At 37.3% G+C, this 21,690-nt stretch overlaps 2 protein-coding genes and 2 long non-coding RNA genes across 8 annotated transcripts; all 4 read right to left on the reverse strand.

The window, feature by feature from the left end:
• Nucleotides 1–3,170, reverse strand: LOC121988603. Its single transcript, XR_006114056.1, has 3 exons — nucleotides 3,147–3,170; nucleotides 304–3,031; nucleotides 1–139 (listed from the first exon to the last, which is right to left on the reverse strand). It is a non-coding gene; the product is annotated as an uncharacterized LOC121988603 (long non-coding RNA).
• Nucleotides 3,171–3,180: 10 nt separating this feature from the next.
• LOC121988599 (probable histidine kinase 2) lies at nucleotides 3,181–7,889 on the reverse strand. Of its 5 annotated transcripts, none has more exons than XM_042542108.1 (10): nucleotides 7,750–7,889; nucleotides 7,556–7,621; nucleotides 7,182–7,365; nucleotides 6,814–6,875; nucleotides 6,503–6,718; nucleotides 5,791–6,429; nucleotides 5,309–5,684; nucleotides 4,624–5,207; nucleotides 3,414–4,541; nucleotides 3,181–3,325 (listed from the first exon to the last, which is right to left on the reverse strand). In XM_042542108.1, exons 4-10 carry the CDS (start codon nucleotides 6,862–6,864, stop codon nucleotides 3,200–3,202), a joined length of 3,120 nt encoding a protein of 1,039 aa, XP_042398042.1. In that variant the 5' UTR covers nucleotides 6,865–6,875; nucleotides 7,182–7,365; nucleotides 7,556–7,621; nucleotides 7,750–7,889; the 3' UTR covers nucleotides 3,181–3,199. The 5 variants fall into 5 exon arrangements, with proteins under 5 accessions (XP_042398042.1, XP_042398045.1, XP_042398044.1 ...); XM_042542111.1 differs by having other exon boundaries at nucleotides 7,174–7,365; XM_042542110.1 differs by having other exon boundaries at nucleotides 7,743–7,873.
• Nucleotides 7,890–18,583: 10,694 nt separating this feature from the next.
• Nucleotides 18,584–19,479, reverse strand: LOC121988602 (nucleolin 1-like). The gene is made up of 2 exons (XM_042542120.1): nucleotides 19,384–19,479; nucleotides 18,584–19,284 (listed from the first exon to the last, which is right to left on the reverse strand). Exons 1-2 carry the CDS (start codon nucleotides 19,440–19,442, stop codon nucleotides 18,990–18,992), a joined length of 354 nt encoding a protein of 117 aa, XP_042398054.1. The 5' UTR covers nucleotides 19,443–19,479; the 3' UTR covers nucleotides 18,584–18,989.
• Nucleotides 19,480–19,892: 413 nt separating this feature from the next.
• LOC121988604 lies at nucleotides 19,893–21,315 on the reverse strand. The gene is made up of 3 exons (XR_006114057.1): nucleotides 20,469–21,315; nucleotides 20,077–20,194; nucleotides 19,893–19,907 (listed from the first exon to the last, which is right to left on the reverse strand). It is a non-coding gene; the product is annotated as an uncharacterized LOC121988604 (long non-coding RNA).
• Between the last annotated feature and the right edge of the window lie 375 nt (nucleotides 21,316–21,690).

Genomic DNA, 21,690 nt, shown 5'->3' on the forward strand with positions numbered 1-21,690 from the left:
CCTTCTTAGCTTGTTGCTGTTTTGAACGTTCATCATCTGAACTTTCTTCAGAGCTATCATCATCATCTTCCTCACTACTGCTGCACTCTTTGTTGACAGTCTTGGCAACAGGTTTGGCTTTTGAAGATGGGACAGAATCCTAAAGTAGAAAAAGGTATCAAGATCCACAATAATGTAAATGGAATACACAAACTTCAATCATCATACAAAACCCAAAAACCAAAAAAAAGGAGCACAATGTGCACATTCAACTCAGCAAGGTTGCACACAGAATCTAGCAGTTAAACAAAAGATAACACTTACCATAACTTTCAACTTCTTCTGTTGTAGCTTTGACAAACAAGCCTGGGCATCTTCATTGTTCCAGCAAATGTAGATCAAAACAAAAAATGAACAAATATATAAATTTATATATATGAAATAATAAAATCACTATTTTAGAATGAAATTCCTTCATTTTTTTTTTTTGAAAGCAAAGGGGAACAATCTCTGTCATCTTTCTCGCAAGCCAATAAGCATGTTAAATGAGATAATCATGCTGTAAAGTTTCTCACACCCATCTCTTTCTTTTCCTCATCACCGTCACGCTGGAAACTCATAAGCATGTAGGAGTATGCAGAATTGATTTATCAAAACATTAGCAAATTTCAACCCAAACTAGAACTTTCATTTGTAAGTTTTCAAATAAAAATAAAACCAAACTAAAGCCATGAGATTTACAAATGACCTGAGAATGTTCAGCCTTGGTTCTTTTTAAAACGACAGACAAAAATTTTATCTATTTTGATATGATATAAAACAGCCTTAGCTGCAAATATTAATATAAAGATGTTTGCAGATATTTACACAGTATAATTCCTATTCATGCATTCATCTGCATTTCAAATTGTTTATCCTATATCACAGAAGGCGCACTATGTAGACATAATGTGCATGTACACCAAGGGGGAACAAATCGGTAGCCCAGGGGAAATTCCAGTTGGGAAACACTTCTAAGAATGTGAAATGCAACATAAGTTTCATGTATGTTTCTATTTCAAATGTTCTAGTTCAGTAATCAAAAAAGTTGAAAAGATCAATTTTTTACAATTTATAGAGAAAGGAGAAAAATGCTTAAATACTTCAGTAAAAACAATCAAATGAAACTTCAGATAAAAAACAACACAAAAAAACATATCGAAATTTTGCAACAAAAATTAATATTTGTCGCAATCTGCAACGAATCTGGATTCATTGCAGATACGCAATGAATTTAGAATTTTTCTTAGATTTGCAACGAAATTCTGAATTCGTTGTAATTTGTAACGAATATTAAAATTCGTTGCCAATTGTGACTAATTTAGTTTTCGTTGCAGATTGCGACAAATTTTGATTTCATTGCAGATTGCAACAAATTTAGAATTTCGTTGCAAAAAATAGATTTTCGGTTGAAGAGAAGTTTGCGACAATTTTTTTTTTTTGTCGCAAAATCAACGGAAAATTTTGCAACGAATAGAAAATTCGTTGCAAATTTTACAACGAATTTTCAGTTTTTCATCGCTAAATTTAAGGACAACTGATTTGCAACGAATATTTTTTCATCGCAAATTTCGTTGCAAAATAATTTTGCAACGATTTTTTTTGGAAATTCATTGCTAAATTCATCCTAAAATGATTGATTTTTTTGTAGTGTCATGATTTTAGCACGCTTTGTTCGTGATTAGAGATCTTCTAAATGTGAACTTTTGTTTAAAATATATCATTTTAAAAGAGGTTTATCGATAGCCGAAAGCAGATAGTTTGAGCAAACACTTGGTTATTCTCATGACTGCTGCTTCAAAAGAAGGGATTATTCTCAGTTTGTCGGAAAGATTACAAATCAACTTTAAGAAATGTTATAGCTCATCAAAACAATTGCAGGAAGTTGGAATAATCGATGAAGATCATGCTGCCCGCTGTAGTTGTCCTAGATAAAAAAAGAGCAGGGTTGAACTCATAAAACAAAACCGGTATCAATCATACACGATCAAAGTGAAAATATCTCTCCAGTTTGTCAGATAGATTATAAATGTAAATTTTCAAAGACGTTATAGCTTTTAGAAATGATTTAACTTACATCGTTGAGATGTTTGTCGTAAACAAGCAGCAGTTCTAGAACTGGAACAGATACTATCACCAAAAGCTCCAAGATACCAATACGTTTTTTGTTCCCTATTCTAGTGACTCCCAGTCGAACAATAAATAAGTCAAAATCAACACAGAAAAGTAGAGGGACAAAAACAGATGAAAACATAGAAAGGCTCTCAACTATTACTATTGCAACAAAACCACCAGACATTAACCTGCGGAGAAACTTCTGAAAGTGATCTTGGCAATTAAAAAAAATACATGTAAAAACAAGAATAATGAGGCCAGAATAAGTTGTTTTTTCGGGGTTTTTTCGAGTCATTATACACAACACTTTTTTCACCATAGATAGACATGGTCAGAATCCATAAGCTGTAGAGAAGATAAATCTTCGGTGAATAGGTTTACATAGATTATCAAACTTACTATATGATAATACAAATTGCAGTCATTGTGTTTAGGCACACATCTAGAAATCATGGATTTCAGATGCATAATCAGGTTTCTCCACCTTAGCAAAAGCTCAAGAGCTCTGTGACGTGAATGCCAAATTGCATTAAAAATTTCCAATGCAATTGTCTCATAAAGATGGCAATTTTAAGCATTCTTTTTTTCTTAAGGCTAAAGATGTTTCTGCATTTGACAGAATTTGACCAAAATCAGAAAAGGTAATGCAAAGTTTAAAGCAAAAACTATGCCATGTCAATAAAACTCTTTATTTTCTTCCAAGTAGACAAGATAAATCAACAACTTATCTCTCCCTTCTTATTTATGACCAAGGAAAAGGATAAAAACCTCTTCATGGATCAAAAGAGGACACTTTAGGAATGACGCAAAGGATGCCTGAAGAGATGCTTTCTCCAATGAAATTACAAGTGTCTTTACTTCCAGTCTTTCTCTACTTAACTTGTCAGATTGATTCCTGCTATTAGATTTCAGTTAAATCATGAAGTTTAGAGCATTTTCATCAAGCAAAATCAGAATTTGGATGTAAAATTTTATAGATGTAATACTGATGTGTAAATTTAGTTATATGCTACCTTTATAACAGTGTTGATGGCATGAAGTAATTGATTGGCTTGTAATGACTTTGTCAAATGGAAATCCATTCCTCAGGTGAAGCATGGGCAGTAAGAGTAATAATTGGAATTCGGAGGCCATAATTTCTTTCTTCTTCGCGAATAAGCCTTGTTGCTTCATAACCATTCATAAATGGCATCTATGGTACAAATGTAAAGGAAAAAATTAGACTAGTATTAATTAGAATTTTAAGACATCTTAAACAACGTTGCTTTTATGATTTTTACCTCACAATCCATAAGAATAGCATCATAAGGAAAGCCCTTTGAATCATTACTTGCATTACCTTCATGCGTGGAATCTAATTTCCTTAAAGCATCTCGAATTAAATCCAAAGCATTCAACCCATTTTCACAAGAAGTAACACTCGCACCAAGGCGAGAAATTAATTTTGTAGCCACTTGCTGCAGTATAGGTACATCCTCCGCAAGGAATATGTTCATGCCATTTAACGGCTTATGCTCCAAATTTAGACTCGATGAAAACACTTCATGGCTACTACATTGGAAAGATGAAGAATTAGACAAAAATTTGTTACTTTCCATAGAACTAGGCATTTTATGCAAATCATGTTCACTTTCTCTCCCAAAATCTTGTATAAGTCTCGAGAGTGCATATAGGCGGGATCCATGGATTGGCTTTTTCAATATGAGGTGGCATGGCACGTGTTTAGATCTTCTCAATCCATCAGTAGGAGCATTGGAGTTAACCAACCAAACAATCTTGAAGTGGAGAGATTCATTGCCACTTATCAATTTCTTCAAAGTTAATTCAATCTCTGGAAAATTCCCATGACTGAAATCAATGACAATTAACACACAACTTGTGTAGTCTTTTGAGCTAGTCTTGAACTCTATATTGGAGAGAGGTAGAAACTTGTTGGCTTCATCTTTTGAGTGTGAGAATTCAGCTGCCGTGTTCAACAAACTTGCAAGTGACCTTGACTTAGATCTCCCTAAACGACCAAGACTATTCTTAATTTTCTCTGTGATGGAATAAATAAGCCTCCAATGATCAATCACCCACACTTCTACTCCTGAGATTTCCATCCATCTTTGCAATATTCGTATAGTTTCATCACCTTGAACAAAAAGTATGGCATGAATGCTATCTCTTGCTAAACCCCTTCTGAATCCCATACTTGAAATACTAGATCGCACAATCTGAGAATTTGCAGAATCCTTAATGATGATTGAGTTGGTTGGCAATGAACTCGACCTTTCAGCTCTTGATTCATCATCCACATTCGCATCACTTGGTTTGCATGATTTCAAAAGAATGTTGAATCTGAAACAAGTTCCTTTTTCATTAGGAGTTTTATCCATGATTTTGATCTCACCACCCATAAGACGCACCTGTTGATTAAAATATTAACCACCACATAAAGGTAAATGATATTATCACTAAAATATAAAGAAAGGTTCCAAGTGTCCTTACAAAGGATTGGACTATGCCAAGTCCTAAGCCAGTGCCTTCATGTCCTCCATTCATTGACTCTTTAACTTGAACATAGTTTTCAAAAATAGAAGCTCTTTTCTCCTTGGGGATTCCTACACCTGTATCATCCACCTCTATGATTATCTCAATGTGATTGGGATCACTTTCAATTAGATCCCCGACATAATTGTCACCCAAGCTATCTTTGGAACGCCATCCTAATAAAGGATTCAACACATTTCTTAAATTATAACCTTTTCTGGAAGAAACTTCAATTTTTTTGAAGCTTGGTTTTCTAGCCCATGCACGCAGAACAACATGTCCTTCAGATGTAAACTTCACTGCATTGCTCAATAGGTTATCAATTATCTGTTTAAGCCTTTGACAGTCGCCTCTCACAATGGTAGATGTAAAAATGGAAAAATCACAAGGATCCCATATAACCTCTAAACCCTTACTGAGTCCCACAATGTGAAAGATATCAGTTGATTCTTCAAGGACTTGGCATATATCAAACTCAACTTCTTCTGGTTGCATTTTTCCTGCTTCAATTTTGCTTGTGTCAAGGATAGAATTTAGTATCCCTGCAACCATCATGTCACACAAAGGTTATGTAAAACAAAACCAGTATTAGGAAATGAACATCTATGCTTTAAAGTTTCGAATGGTTAATACTACTACTCACCAAGAAGTTTTGTTACACAAGTATTAATTTGTTGCATATTTGAATGTAGCTCAGAAACTCGAGGTGCATCAGCAAGGCAAATTCCCACCAATCCAGTAATGCCTGCAAGAGATGTACGTATGTCGTGGCTAGCGCTAGCAAATGCCAAACTCTTGTTCATACTTTTTCTCTCTGCTTGTTGAATTGCTCCTTTAAGCTTGATAAGTTTAGCTTGTAGCAGTCCTTCTTGTAACTGTGACCTATGAAGTAGATGTAGCAGCACATAACTTCCAAGAACCATGCCTAGAATGATGAGTAATACTAGAATCACAACAACAGTCCTCATCTTTTTCAACAATGATACGCCTCCTTTACAGGGGAAAGCTGCTATGTATACCTAGTAAACAAACAGACATTGTTCAAGTCAAAACAAGATCAATTCTTTCATCCTAGTTTTGAAATGCAGTATGAAGAAAGATACTCTTAAGTATTAAACTAATCACCAGTTCCATTCCATATGCATCTAGGAGAAAACAACCAAACTGATACCTCCTACCCTGAATCTTCAAACACTTAATATGCGATGGCCAAACAGAGATATTTCCATGGCAAGGTAAGTCATCATACTTCTCTACAACATTCATATCATCCTCATCCATTGCAACAACGGATACTCCATTGTCACCGTAAACAAAATGAGTATGAGGAGGTCCATCTGGTGCAATTACTTCTCCTCCTCGGGTAGCCAAATGCAGGTGCCCACCATGAATGTTGATGCTTGAGATAGAATCCTTGAGAGTTTCTAGAGGCACTCCCACCGACAAAACCCCATTTGTGGAATTTCCAAGTGGAGTGTTGAAGAATAGCATATGAATGCTTTGCAAACCTATCCCGACATATGATGCAATGTGGAACAAGGAATCATTCAAATGCCTTGGTGGTGAACATGTAACCTCATCAGAGAATTTTCCAGTACCATTCAATGCCTGGGTGCACCATAAATAATCATAATCATTTGAGAACAATACATAAGTTTCATTTTCTTGACCATAATATGAGAAAACTTTCCCTTGAGGCTCTACATAAGAAATTTCTGCAACCCATTTCTGCATCATAATTGCCATGTAAAGTTGTGGGACTATCTGCATATCAAATTTTGTTAAATTTAAATTGGGAGATAAAACAAAATCTAAGCAGATTGTTACATTATATTACCTTGCTTTGTGTGGTGAAGAGAAAAGACAAGTTCTTCTCCCAAGTAAGGGTCTGTGCTATCCCATGCATCATGGTGTCTATTTGAAGCAATTGGTTCTCATGATCCTTAATGAGTGACACAACTGTGATGATTTCTTCTCTATTACAATCTCCTTTAGTCTCTTGAATAATGAGAGACACTAACACAAGCATGGAAACTCCCAACAACAACAGTGTCTGCATAAATATATTTTTATAATGAATTATATATTTTTTTAATTTAATTTTGCCCATAATAAGATGACAAATACCATTAGAATTCAAAAACAAACCATTGGCCAAAGAGTCCTGTAGTTTTGACAAACAAGCTTGGGCATCTTCATTGTTCCAGCAGCTGTTGGCCAAAACAAAAAATGAAACAAATATAGCCAATAGACATGTTTAACTTATCGACTAATCAAATAAATTAATTTAACATTTTAGCTTATCTTAATTTGATTAGTTAATAACTTAATTAATCAGTTAAACTAGGTTAATCTTAATTTGATTAATTAATAACTTAATTAATTGATTATCATTTGATTAATCAAATAATCTTAATTAATTATTATCTGATAGTCTTAATTAAACACATTAAAACCCTAAACTAATTAACTAATTAACTAATTAATCAAAATAATGATTAACTAAACTGTGTTACCCCTGCGGCAACGTGGTGGGGGCGGCGCGGGTGAAAACAGGGGAGAAGGCGGCAGGTGCTGCAGCAGGTGGCGGGACGCACGATGTGCGTGCGCGCAGGAAGGAGAAGAAGAAGTGCCGTAGGCTGCTCGCTAGCAGAGGGCTGCGCCGGGTTGGACGCGAGGCGGAACAGCGCTGTGAGCGCACTGGAAGGAAGGGAAGGAGAGGCGATGGGGAGAAGGGTTTAATTAAAACTTGGGTTGAAATTAATTAAAACCTTAGTTTAGGGCTCAATCAACTCCTACCTGATAATCTAAATAGACTAACCTAACGAAATTATCCCTAAAAATATTATGTTAAATCTGTTTTAAATCTTACAAATTCCTAAATACTTACCTCAAAACAAAAACTTTGTTGATGACAAAACTCGATTCGGAGTCTTCGTTGTCTTCCCCCAAATTGCTGCACAACACAAGAAGAACAAAGAGATTAGGAACAACTATGGACGAAGGAAACGAAAAGGAAACATATCGCTCTTTGAAGGTCCGTTTCTGCTCCCAAGGGGATCGATTCCTCCACTCACAACTCACAAGAGATGATGCTGCAGAAGAGGTAACTGCTCCGGATCGGCGTCGCTCGCACAGGAGAGGAGGGGCGAGAGCGGCGCCCTCAGGAAGATGACCGATGGCGGCGAAGGTTTCCCAAATCGACAACGAAAGGAGTAAGAAACTTGGTACGTTGTAAAGATTTAATGGTGGCAAAATCATTAAATATTCCAATTAATGGTTTCTATTTTTAAAAGAGGGAGAGACTGCTCATTTTTTCTTAATAATAAAATAAAATAATCGAATTAAATAATGATAAAATTTAAATGAAATCATTAATTTTCTGTTTGACAGCGAATTTATGTGAGTTGGAATAAATAGTGATATTAGAATACAAATAATTACGAGGGACATGTTGCATTCTGCATGATGAATTTATGTGAGTGTATAATATAAAAAATGCTCATTTGATTATTTAAGTAATTAGAGGTGTTTTTTTTTTATACGTATTTTTCGTTGCTTAAAAGCTTTTTCTCAATTTCGTTTGGTTTGGTTTGGTTTCGTTTGTTTGGATTATTAACAAACGCGCTAGGAAGGAAGTCCTCGAGTAGAAACTCAGATCTGGTTCGTGGATCTTGATCACCAAAGCCTCTCCGATAATAGGTATGGACTATTTCAATCTTCTCCGTTCTTTCTTCGCTAAAACAAACCCGAGATTTCGATTTACTCGTCCTTGCTATCGTTTCGGTTGTGATTTCCCTATGAAATGCTTGTTTTCATAGTGATTGAGTTGTTAGATATCTTATTCCGATGCAGTTTTTTTTAAGAAAGATAGGTTCTTGGATTGGTGATTGCTGTTAGGCTTGTGTGATCCTAACATCAAAATATGTTTTTTTTCCTTCCTTACCAGGCATTTTGTGAGGCATCTCGGTCCTGCTTGAGCACTGGATTTGTTGTTTCTTGGCTCAAGAACAAGTGTCGAAGTTGAATTGTGAGATGGATTCTGAGTTATTTGTGGGTTCTTCTCTACAAGCCCTTGCTCAAGTTGTTGATATGGGAAAAACCTGCTATTAGTTGCATCGTCGATTGAAGGGCATTATTGGAGGATCATTCACTGCTTGGTTGGCTTGTAGCGCACCAATACTCTTGCCCTCTCATTCATTGAGATTGAATGGCAGATTCTTCACTTCCTACTGTCAGGTTTTCAGATGAATCTTGTGCCCGATAGAGATGTGGAACTTGTTGTGTAGCTTTTTTGGTTAAATTCATTTTTATCACTACAATATTATTGGTGATCCCAAAGCAATTGCTACTCACACAAGTGTACAAGAGGAACCATAATATTCGTTCTATTCTTGTGATAAGTAATGTCTTGTCCGAAATACTTGTTCAGATCATCCGATCACTGCATTTGTCATTTGAATTGGGTATATTTCAGTTCTCTTTGTAAAATGCCTTTCTTGATATCTACATCTGTCTGCTTATATACTCTTCGAGTCCGTTCAAAACATGTAGAAGTTGTAAGAGTTGCCATACATGATATACAAGCTAAAGGATGTATTTATTACAGGACCTAGCTTCTATCAATCTGTAAAATACAATAGAAAATGAGACAATAGCTCAATCGCTGACCTGAATCTATTGCTATGTTATGGCCTCTTACTTGTTGCCGTAGTATCCCCCGCAAGCACAGCGGATGTCTTCCACAAGATTGAGCCAGTGGACGCGTTCCTTCTCAATGGGGAAAGTGTTGGTACCCCAGGGTTGTTTTGATATGATTAAACAAGTTAGGTTATGCCCTGTTATGTTTAATCATGTGTTTAAGTGTGCAGGAACTTAGGAGCACAGGATATCGAGCCAAAGACGCAGCTAGCGAGAAAGACGGCACGGGAAAGTGCTGACAGGTTCGGTGCGTCTAAGGGACAAAGTGCTACGGAAGAGTACGTGGGCAGACGAGAAGAAGACACGCAGTGTTTCCGAGGGACGAAAAGCCAGGAGCGGAAGCTTGCTTGAGAAGGCCGGAAGTTGGTTTCGAGTGAGCCCTATTCCGGATGGCCGATATCACCCAAGCAAGAGGAACCGAAGCGGAAGGCCCAGACCGAGGCTAGTGAAACCGGAGAGGAAGACCCGGACTAAAAAAGTCAACTTGGTTGACTTTCCTGGTCCGGGTGCCCGGACTTAGTGCGGGTGCCCGGACTTAGTCCGGGAGCCCAGAATCGAAGTTTATCCGAATCGCGTTTGACCGCGATTCGTTACGAAGGGGATAAAATTTTATCCTTCTCCAGACGCTTGGAACCCTTCCAGGCGCCTCGAGCAAGGCTATATAAGCAGTCTTGCTCCTAAAGCATCACAACAACGAGAAATACAAAGAAACAACACTTGTGCACTCCTAGTTTTTTGTTTAGCTTCTTTTCTGTGCGTTCATTGCTGTAAGAGACTTCTCCGCCTAAAGGAGATTTTTTAGTGTGCTTTTTCGCCTTGGATTAACAACCTCCCTGGTTGTAACCAAGTAATTCGATGTGTCTCTTTCTTTTCAGTTTCTTTATTATTCTTTTATGCAAGTGTTCATTTTATTTAAGCTATAAGCCGAGGAAGATATTTTTGTTTATTTTTTGCAGGGGCTATTCACCCTCCCTCCGCCTCTAGCCGGCCGCCAAGGGACCTAACAAGTGGTATCAGAGCCAAGACACTTCAGGAGGATTAACCGCCGAACAAAGCACATGGGATGGCCGGACCGAGCATCTACCCACCAAAGTTAGAGGGAGAGGGAAAGTTCGCGAGCTGGAAAAAGAAAATAGAGGTATTCTTTAAAACTGACTTTGAATTGCATTTAATAATGAAATTCGGTTTTGTAGCACCTAAAGGTAAGGAAGAATACCAGTGGACAAAGAAGGAGCAGGCCGACTTCGTGGCAAACGGTAAAGGAGAGTTCCATCTACTGAGCGTCCTACCGCCACAAGAAGTCAACTGGATCGGCGCATACGACTCAGCAAAGGAGCTTTGGGAAAAGTTCCTTGAGCTACATGAAGGGACGTCCGAAGCCAAGCTCGCTAGACGTTTTCTGTTATGGAATCAGTTAAGCAACATAAAACTGGAAGCAGAAGAAACCATTGCACATCTTCACTCGAGAATGAACGAACTAATCACCGGACTTACAAATCTCGGAGAAAAGGTAAGCAACCGAGATTCGCTAAGGTACACACTTAATGCATTTTCTAGATCGACTGAGTGGGCATCATTAGTAGATGCTTACTACATTTCTAAATATTTAGATTCTGTTACCTTAGAAAAAATGTTTTCAACATTTGAAGTCCATGAAACGAGATGTGCAGATCCGAAAAAGGAGCTGAAGCACAACGTTGCTTTTAAGTCAAGGATGGACGAACGAGATTTAGAATCCTCTCTGGATGACGATGAAACGATAATGATGGTAAGACAATTTAAAAAATTATTTAAATCTCGAAAATCTAACCATCTGTAGGGTAGAAAGAAAAGAACAATCAGATGTCACCACTGCAATGAAGAAGGGCACGTTAAAGACAACTGCCCTAAGTTAAAGATCAAGGATAAGGACAAAGGGAAGAATAAGAAGCCTATCTAATCCAACAAGTACAAGATGCTAAAGGCGACATGGGACGAAATGTCATCTGAATCAGAAGTTGAAGCTGTTGTCGGACTTGCATTAATGACAACTTATCAAGACGACGAAAACGAAGCAAGTTCGTTCGAAATGAGCATCGAGAGCATCGATGAAGGGAGAGCAACATCAGAAGAAAGTAACAGTTCAGGGGGAGCTACGGATAACGAGAGCGACAAGGTAAGTCAGGTTCGATCTCTTCCTCCCGATAAATTATTTAAATTTGTTAAGTTATTATCTAAAGACTATTGCAAATTAGAAAAAAGAAAATAAAGAATTAAAATTAATTCTAGTCAAATCTTGCCTATTAGAATATTTTGAAAAATTAAAATTGGAAAATGATGAATTGAAAATACAAGTAGAAGACTTGAAAAATTGTGCATGCTTAAATGTTAAAAATCAAAATATTAGGAAATATAATAATTTGAATTGGTATTTTAATTATCACAAGGGACAAATTAGGATTTCCAATGCGCTGGTCCAGGGTTACTCATATATTTGTCAAACATCCCCACAATGCACGCAAGATCCGGACGCGTACATACCTGACCATACATCAAACTCCCTACTACTGATGCACAGGGGAATTGCTGCATTTCCTTGATTTCAAGTTCATGATGTGGACATTGTTGCAAACTTAGTTTATCACCCTTTGCCACTGGAGTGTTGTCGAGAGCACAATTCTACATGCCATATCGAATAAGCACCTTTTCTATGTAGCCCGTTTGTGATAGTCCAAGTATGTACCTCGAACGATCACAAACAATCTGTATATCTAAAACAAAAGATGCTTCACCAAGATCCTTCATTTCAAATTCACCGGATAGAAATGACTTGATTTCTAGCGAGAGACTCGTATCATTGCTTGCAAGTAATATATTATCCATGTAAAGAACAAGTATAATGAACTTGCTCCCACTGAACTAAATAAACAAACATTGATCAACTAGATTCTCCTTAAAACCATATGAAGAAACCACTTGATCAAACTTTCGGTACCATTGACGAGATGCCTGCTTTAAACCATAAATGAACTTCCTTAGTTTACATACTAGGTGTTTTGAGTCATCTGACTCAAAGTTCTTCGGTTGCACCATATATATAGTTTCTTCAATATTTTCATTGAGAAACACAGTCTTAACATCCATTTGGTGTAGCTCTAAGTCATAATAAGCTACAAGTGTCATGATTACCCTAAGAGAGTCCGTCGTCGAAATTGGTGAAAAAGCCTCCTTATAATTAATGTCCTTCTTTTGAGTGAATCCCTTGGTGACCAGGCGTGTCTTATACTTTTCGACATTTCATGTGAATCCCGTTTGGTTTTAAATATTCATTTACAACCAACGGGTTTCACACCTTCAGGCAATCTACAAGTTCTCAAACGTCATTGTCTGCTATAGACTTCATCTCTTCCTTCATGACATTGGTCTATTTTTCTGGATGAGGGCATTACTTGACTTCTTGGAAAGATGTGGGATCATTTTCCAACCCAATGTCAAATTTATGCTCTTGGAGATAAACATAATCATGAGATATCGTGGATCTCCTCTCTCTAATGGATCTTCTTGGTGGCACTTGATCTTGAGGTGGTTGGGAGCCATTCTTAGTAATAGAAGAGAATACCTCTATTTGAGATTATCCACCTTCGAAGTGAATTGGAGGTGACATGGAAATATCATGGTCAACTACCCCTTTCGGTTGTGCAGCTTCAACTATATGTGGAACAGTAACCATTTCACTACCCACTGTATTAGTAGTTACCATAATGTTCTCCTCAAATGGTATTTCCCTTGATTTTCCACCATCCTCAATGAATTTGACATTACCCGTCTCGAAAAAGAATCTACTCAAGGGGTATAGAACTTGAAACCTCTTGAGTTTTCAGAGTATCCTCCAAAATGACAACTAACAGTTCTTGAGTCCAATTTTCTTTTCGTTAGGCCTATAGGGCCTAGCTTCAGCTAGGCAACCCCAGACATGTAGATGCCTAAGACTAGGAGCTCTACTTGTCCACAACTCGTATGGGGTTTTTGTTACCACCTTACTAGGAACTTTGTTGAGTAGGTAAACTGTAGTCTTGAGTGCTTCACCCCACAAAGACTCTGGTAGAAAAGAAAATGCAATCATACTTCTCACCATGTCCTTGAGGGTTTCGTTTCATCACTCTGCTACACCATTTTACTGAGGTGTCCCAGGCATGGTGTATTGCGCCACGATACCACACTCGGCAAGGTAATCTACAAATGACCCAGGACGTTGTTCACCTGATCCGTCAGACCTACCATAGCATTCACCACCACGGTTTGATCTTACTGTCTTAATCTTCTTATCAAGTTGATTTTCAATTTCGGCTTTGAAGGTTTTGAATATGTCTAGGGATTGTGGCTTCTCATGAATAAGGTACAAGTATTCATATCGGCAATAATCATTTATAAAGCTTATAAAGTATGATTTGACCATTCCAAGAAGCCTTAGAGAATGATCCATATATATCCGTATATATAAGCTGCAAGACTCCATTACTCTGTCTTGAACCCTTATTACTTTTGTTGGTTGTTTTCCCCTTGATACACTCAATGTAGATTTTAAAATCTGACATATCTAGGGAATTGAGAATTCCTAGTGGCATTAACCTTTCTAGACGTTGTTTAGAGATATACCCTAAACGCCTATGCCACAACATGGATGAATTCTCATTTGTCATACCATGTTTCACACCTATACTATGCATCACAAAATTATTCGTATGAGTTTCAATGTCCAATCTAAATAGCTTGCCAATTAATGAACCCGTACCGCATAAGATAGAACTTTAAAAAATACTAAATTCTCCATTTCCAAATGAACAAGTGTATTTGGATTTATCCAAACACGAAATAGAAATTAAGTTCCATTTAAAAGACGACACTACAAAAGTATTTTCCAAATTCAAAAGTACATTGTTCCCCAAACAAACTCTAAAGACACCTATTGCCTCTATTTTTGTCTTCTTGCCCGTTCCGATATAGATGAATCTTTCGGCATCAATTGACATTCGGCTTGTGAGGCAACCCTACATAGTTACATTTATGTGAACAGTTGCACCAATATCTATCCACCAAGTGTTATTAGGTACAGTAGCTAGGCTGATTTCTGAACTAACAAAGTTGAGAAGTATATCTTTCTTAGCACGCCAGTTGACGTATCTAGGACAATCCTTATTCAGATGGCCTTTCTTTTTACAAAAGAAACAAGTTGGGTCTGAATCTTGTTGCTTTTGCATTTTATGTCCTGAAGCCCCAGTCACTGCAAGTTGTTTACCCTTGCTTTTAACATTACCCTTCTTCTTGTTCTTGTTCGAATATTGAGATGAGGATGCATAATGAGCACTTTGAGATGTATCACCTCTTAATCTTTCCTCTTCTTGTACACTCTGAGCTATGAGCTCATTTAGTGTCCATTTCTCCTTTTAAGTATTATAACTAATCTTAAAAAGAGTGAACTGTGTAGGCAGAGAGATCAAGATGAGGTTCACAAGGACACTTTCAGACATGTCTAACTTTAGTGCCTTAAGTCTTGTAACCAGGTTAGACATCTCCATGATGTATTCCTTAATGTTATCCTTTCCTGTGTACCGTATGGACACTAACTTCGTGAAAAGTGTAGTAGTCTCGACCTTTTCATTTGAGGTGAATCGGTCCGCTAATTCCTTAAGGAAAGTTTTAGCATCCTCATTCTCAGTTATCGAACTCCATAGTGATTCTGGTATTGACATTCTCATGATCATCAAACTCATGCGATTAGATCGCTCCCACTTGTCAAAATTCACCTTTTAATTCGCAGTCGAATCATCAGTTAAAAGTGTATGGCGATCATGTCTAAAGGCATAGTCTAGATCCATGCATCCCAATAAAACCGTAATATGCTCTTTCTATTGTCCAAAGTTTATGCCAGTAAGCACGGGAATGTTGTTCAAATTAGCAGACATTGAGAGTACTACATAAACAAAGCAAAGAATATAGCTCAATTTAACAAACAAGGCATGTATCTTGTGCAATAACAAAATGCAACAAATAAAACATGTAAACTATATGGGCATACATAGAGATATCTAGTGCAACATTATATTAAGTCTTTGGACTAATTGTAATTTGCTATCGGTACTCTCTAAATAACTCTTGATCACCTTCATCTGCCACATAACTCGCCTTTCTTTGAGCCGACGCATTATGCGCATGATACTTTATTCATGAGCTTCCTTTAGTTAGTTTATGTTTTCTAACATCACTCATAATGCTTCCAATCGGCCATACAGTGTCCCTTGCTTTGGGCAGACACACCATGTGTATGATCAAGAAGTTGAACTTAATTTGTGAGCTTCCTTAAACATATATCCGGCATAGGAATGATTTTCCTTTAGACCAATTACCCTTAGCATGGATATACATCCCTCTACACTAATACTCCTAGCCTCTCCAATAGTTCTCGCTTTGGCGATAATATAGATTCGATTAGGTAGCAAAAGCGAAGAAGAATCCAAGAAGAAATTGCTGAAAACTAAGCTAAATTCAGTTATCAATTGATTGGTATTGGATATCAATTAATTGACGCCCTTTTAATCGATCAAGAATGGGGCGGTGCGATGGTTAAGACATGGGGTGTTGCCACATGAGGTCTTGGGGTCAAAACTCGGCGTGACCGAGCATAACCTCCCCCATGTCTTGGCCATTTGCACTAATGGCTAGTAGCCACCCGTGATTTACCTCCTCCGTGTTGGCCTAGGGACGGGTTGGCGGGGGCGCTGGGGGCGAGCGAATCGCCTTTTGCCACAAGAATGGATGTGAAGCGATTCACACGTGTCAATCGATTGAACATACATGAATCGATTCACTAATCGATCCAGAAAGCTTCTATTCATTTGTTCATCCACCTCAATCGATCTACTAATCAATTGACCAATATCAATCGATTAGTTGATCGATTCAGAAACCTTCTATGGATAGCCCAGCGAACTCCAATTGATTGGTTGATCGATTAGTGAGCCCCAATCGATTAATCAATCGATCCAGAAGCTCTATGTTGAATTCTTATGATTTTCAACCGATTAGCTGATCGATTGGTAAACCCCAATCGATTAGTTGATCGATTCAAAAGTTTTCTATTTATTTTTTCATGATTTCAATCAATTACCTGATCGATTGGTGACCCCAATCAATCGATCCAGAGGCTTTCTGTTTGATTTTTGCAACCTTCAATCGATTGACTGATCAATTGGTAACCCCAATCGATCAGCCGATCGATCCAGAAGCTTTCCTTTGAATTCTTGTCGCGATAGGCAGTCTAAATCGATTGATTACTCATGCTAATCGATTGGTAAGCACGAATTGATCAACGGATCAATTCAAGGCGATTCTGTTCGTGAATCCGCGACTCTCAATCAATTGGGAACCTTCCCAATCAATTGATATCAGAAAACGCTCATTTCTAAAATGCGATTTTTCTGCCCTAAAATCACGTCGCCAATCTTGTCCTTCTTAGATAATGCAAAAAAACTCGATTCAAAGGTTAAATCCTAATCTATCCATACTACATTCAACGAATATATATCAATTTCACTCATCCAAATGGAATCAAAAAATATAAAAAAATATAAAAAAAATCTGATGTATTGTGCCAAAACATTGAAAAATAATCCTTACGTCTTAAAAACTGATAATAAGTCAATCCTAAGCTCTGATACCAATTGTAAGAGTTGCAATACATCATATACAAACTAAATGATGTATCTACAACATGATCTAGCTTCTATCAATCTCTAAAGCACAATAGAAAATGAGACAATAGCTTATGAATCGTTGACTTGAATCCATTGCTATGTTATGACCTCTTACTTGTCGCCATAGTATCCTGCAAGAGCAGCGGATGTCTTCCACAGGAGTGAGCCGACGAACACGTTCCTTCTCAATGGGGGAGAAGAAGATAGAAGAGGAGAGCAACGTTCAGCATGCCCTAATAAACCTTATCTCTTCCCTTTTATACCTAGCCCAATCCATGGGGACTATCCACCATAAAAGTCCATATCTCATTAACAACCCATCAATGTTAATAAACCGGGTTATTAGATCTACACATTAAATCTACATCCATTTAATACAAACCCTCTTTATATGCTTGAAGCATTAGATCACTTAATTGGGTTTAATTATTTTAATGATAATTAGTTGTCTGTGTGTGTTAATCAAGTATAAGCCCAACTTTAAGGAGATTAAGTCCACTTATATACACTCAATTGAATCTAGTCCACTCATGTAGACTGAATCCTACCGAACTTACTTTGTATTCATGATCTCAGCAAACTTTGTTCATGATTAGAGATCTTCTAAATTGGATAAGACGACACAATGTGATGCAAATTAATTGAGCAAACAGTTAGTCTCAGCATTGCTTTAGAGTTTCCTTCAAATGAGGGGATTATTCGTAGCTTGTCAGAAAGATTACACACTAACTTTCAGAAATGTTATTGTTCGTCGGTACAATTGCACAACATTGGATTAAGTCAATGAAGATAATTTGAAACTCACAATAAGATCATGTTGTCCACTGTAATTAGTCCCCTCAGGGCAGTACAGTTGTTGAGACATGAAGTGTTATCATATGAGATTTTGAGGTCGAAACTCGGTATGTTAAAACATGTCCTCCCTCATGCCTTGACCACTTACACTAATGGCTAATAATTACCCGTAATTTACCTTCTTCGTGTTGGTCTAGGGACGGATTAATGAGAACATTGGGAGCGAACAAATCGCCTTTTACCCCATGTTATCCACTGTAAATATCCTGGATAAAAAAAGAACAAGGTTGAACTCATAAAACAAAATCAGCATCAATCATACACGGTCAAAATGAGAGTATCTCTCAAGTTCGTCAGATAGATTGCAAACATAAACTTTCAGAAATGCTATAGCTTTTAGAAATGACTTCTTGATGTCGAACACTTACACCGTTGCGATGTTCATTATTAGCAACAGTTCTAGAACTGGAACGGATATTGTTACTAAAAGCTCGACGATACCAATATGAAGTTATGTGAGGAGCACCATCCTCTGATCTCTGAGAAGAGGGAAAGCTCCAGAGTTGAAGCAAGAGGACGATGACAACATCACTATATTTTACAATTGAAGGATTTGCATACGTGATGTTACAGGGATGCAGGTATAAATTTTTAATGTTTAGTTTTTCAAACATTTTGGCAGTTTAGAACTCTGGAAAGAACACAAGTTTGATAATGAGATTTCAAGCAATTGTGAAATGTTCAATGATACATTTGTTGACAAATTTATAATGGCAGGCAAGAGCTATTATAGGCATGATAAAGGAGATGGAGGTGGAAAACAACAACAACAATAACAAAAGCAATACCTTCAAACGTTTGCAAGTTCCTTACGGGATCAAACACAACGGCATCATCATCATCAATGGCAATGGTGATGGTCGTGTTGCTGAACCAACACAGGCCACCAGATAAAATTGATCTTCAGCAAAGATTCCAAATTTGCCTAATCGTCACCGAAAGTAGTCTTCTTTCCAGCAAAATGGTGAATTTATCAAAACTGCTGGGCACAGATGCATGAGATTATCCAAAGTGATTATACTAGTTCACACACATGTACTAGGTGTCACAGAACTTTGCTGCCTGAATGGTGTACCACCACAACCACGGCCCCTGCTGTAAAGTCAGGTCCGCTGCCACGGTCACCCCTTCACCACATTTGGCACCTTCTGTTCCTCCAAATCTCCCGCCGCTTCTACCTCCACCATCCCTGCCACCACTCCAGCCACCATCACAATTATCAGCTCTCAGCTTCACCTCATCCACAGTTGATGTGTATCCTCCAAGATCAAAACCATTGAGCTCATACGCCTTGTTGAAACTTTCCTGATCCTTGAAGCCCATGTATGCAATCCTGACACAAAACATGAAAGTATAAAGAAAATTAAAGAGAGTTTCGTAACTCAAATATATGTATGCCAGTCGGAACCAGATTGGATTAAAAGGAACAGACCCTTCAGGAGCTCCAGTTTCATAATGCTGGGAATGGAGATTTGAGTAATCTCTCCGCATGAGCCAAAATGCTCCTCAAGAGAGCTCCTGATCTGTACAAGTGCCGAGCATCATTGTTTAACAACATTTGAGAGGAGAATACAAGATGCATTGAAATACAACAATATACCTGATCCTCTTCAAGTGATCTATCGAAGCCTTTCACAAATATGGTTTGACTTTAACCTTTGCTGCCCTTTCGGTAGTCATCCTTATTACAAAAGAAAAAGAATAGATGTGCATCCTTCGAAATATTACAAAAAAACATGCTTTAGATGAACGTATTTGAAAATGTTCTTTTTTAATGATGTGCAAATATGACGACACTAAAAAAATTCATTCAAATTAGAATGTCTTTCCCCTTACGGCCTTGACCAGATTTAGTTGAGAAACTTACCCACTCTGAGGGGTATAGGAACCTCTTTCACGGGCCACATCAAGTCTAACACCACGACCAAATAATTCATTGCCATTCAATTCAAGTGCCTACAAGAAGGAAAGGAAAAAAAAAATGAATTTTATAAAACAATTGAATCTCTGTTATTTGTCTGCACAATTTGAAAGAAGCTTTGCAATGGTTAAATTCTAATAGAGAGAAAAGGTCAAAAAGGAAGCTGATGACTGAAGCAGATTAAACAATTAAAAGATGATGAACTTTCTCAGCATTTTCCTCAGTAGCAAATTCGACATGGCCAAATCCCTTGAAGCTTCCATCTCCTGCTATAGCCAAACGCACGTCAACAACTTCCCCTGCAGCCTTGAAGAATTCAGCCCTGAAAGAAAGAAAATCAAAATATTACATCACAAAAGTTTTATATATAATATAGAGCATCATAGTAAATTTCATATAAAGTTACACATCATCCTGTCCAACATCATAGGACAAGTTACTAATAAATAGTGTTTGAGATCCAGGAGTTTGATTCTCAGTTGTAACAATTTTAAGATAATAAAGAATAAAACAATCAGTTTGCCCTGACTATATGAACAGAAAAGGAATTAAAATTTTGTCCACAATCATACATAAAACAAAACAGTGGCTGATACCATTTTCTTTTCAGACTTCTTAGCAGTTTGTTTTTCAGCACTAACCACACTAGCATCCTTCATCTCAACATCATTATCCGGCATTAGCAACAACATCATCACATAGAAGCAACTAACCAGATCCCCAAAGGCCAAAACACCAAACAAAGCAGGTCACAGTTAGTGATGACAGTTGTGTCAAACACAACCTTGCTATTACTCAGCAATATGGATGACCAAAATTTAAGCGATTATATTGATGATACCGGTCAATCAGAGATTTTCAGACCCTAAAGTTGGAATCCAGTGTGTTTTAGGATCATGGCAGAACTTGAAATTCATCCTAGGGTATCGAATCAAGATGAATGCTCATAAAATTAGTAGAGTTGAATGCAAAGAGGTTAAAACACCTGCCTTCTTGATTCTCCTTTAGCTAAATCTTCAGGACCGATAATTTTGGACATATTAGAAATTGCTTGATGTCAAATAAAGGAAAGCAAGATTAACTTATCAAAATTTCACTGATTACTTGAATCATCAATTATTTTAACTCACCACTGTGCAAGATCTAATCTAATAGGTCACAAATAATTCAAACTAAATGGGCTGAATTGAACCAGAACTGAAGTAGAAAAATCCAACTATATGATGGATTGTGAAATTGTTCTAAAGTAGCATACCTTTATAGGGTGTAAAAAACAAATACAATGATGCAGTAAAAAAGAACAAAAAGTGATGAGTCCTCTAGGACATGCTTCCTATGAGGGAAGGAAACAACTTTGAAAACAGGGTAAAGAAAAATTTATAAGATAGGTTTCCTGGTTTGATTCTCCTTAATGCAAAGAAAACTTTGCTTTATGATAGGATTTCTTACGCAAACTAAGTTCAGTAGTACTAGATAGTGCAAGCGATGTCAATTCCAATGCACTGCTAACATATCTCAGCACCATTCACCATTGGGATGTGCAAAACAGTTCCACACTATTGATCATCTGGCCATCTTTCCCACACGTACTCTAAGATTGCTCCATGTGAAACGTTTAATAAGTAGTTCTGATACCCTATAAGTGAACACAAAGTCACATAATTGCCATTTAATCAAAGGGCATATATGCATGTATCTACTACTTCTCAAAACTACCTTCTTCGGAGTCTTAAGTAGATTCTCGTCTTCACTTTCCTCATCAAAAGATTCCTCAGATGAGTCAGTCACATAATTGCCATGTAAACAAAGGGCATATAT

Source organism: Zingiber officinale, chromosome 6B (assembly GCF_018446385.1).
Source record: "Zingiber officinale cultivar Zhangliang chromosome 6B, Zo_v1.1, whole genome shotgun sequence".
Classification (NCBI taxonomy): Eukaryota; Viridiplantae; Streptophyta; class Magnoliopsida; order Zingiberales; family Zingiberaceae; genus Zingiber; species Zingiber officinale.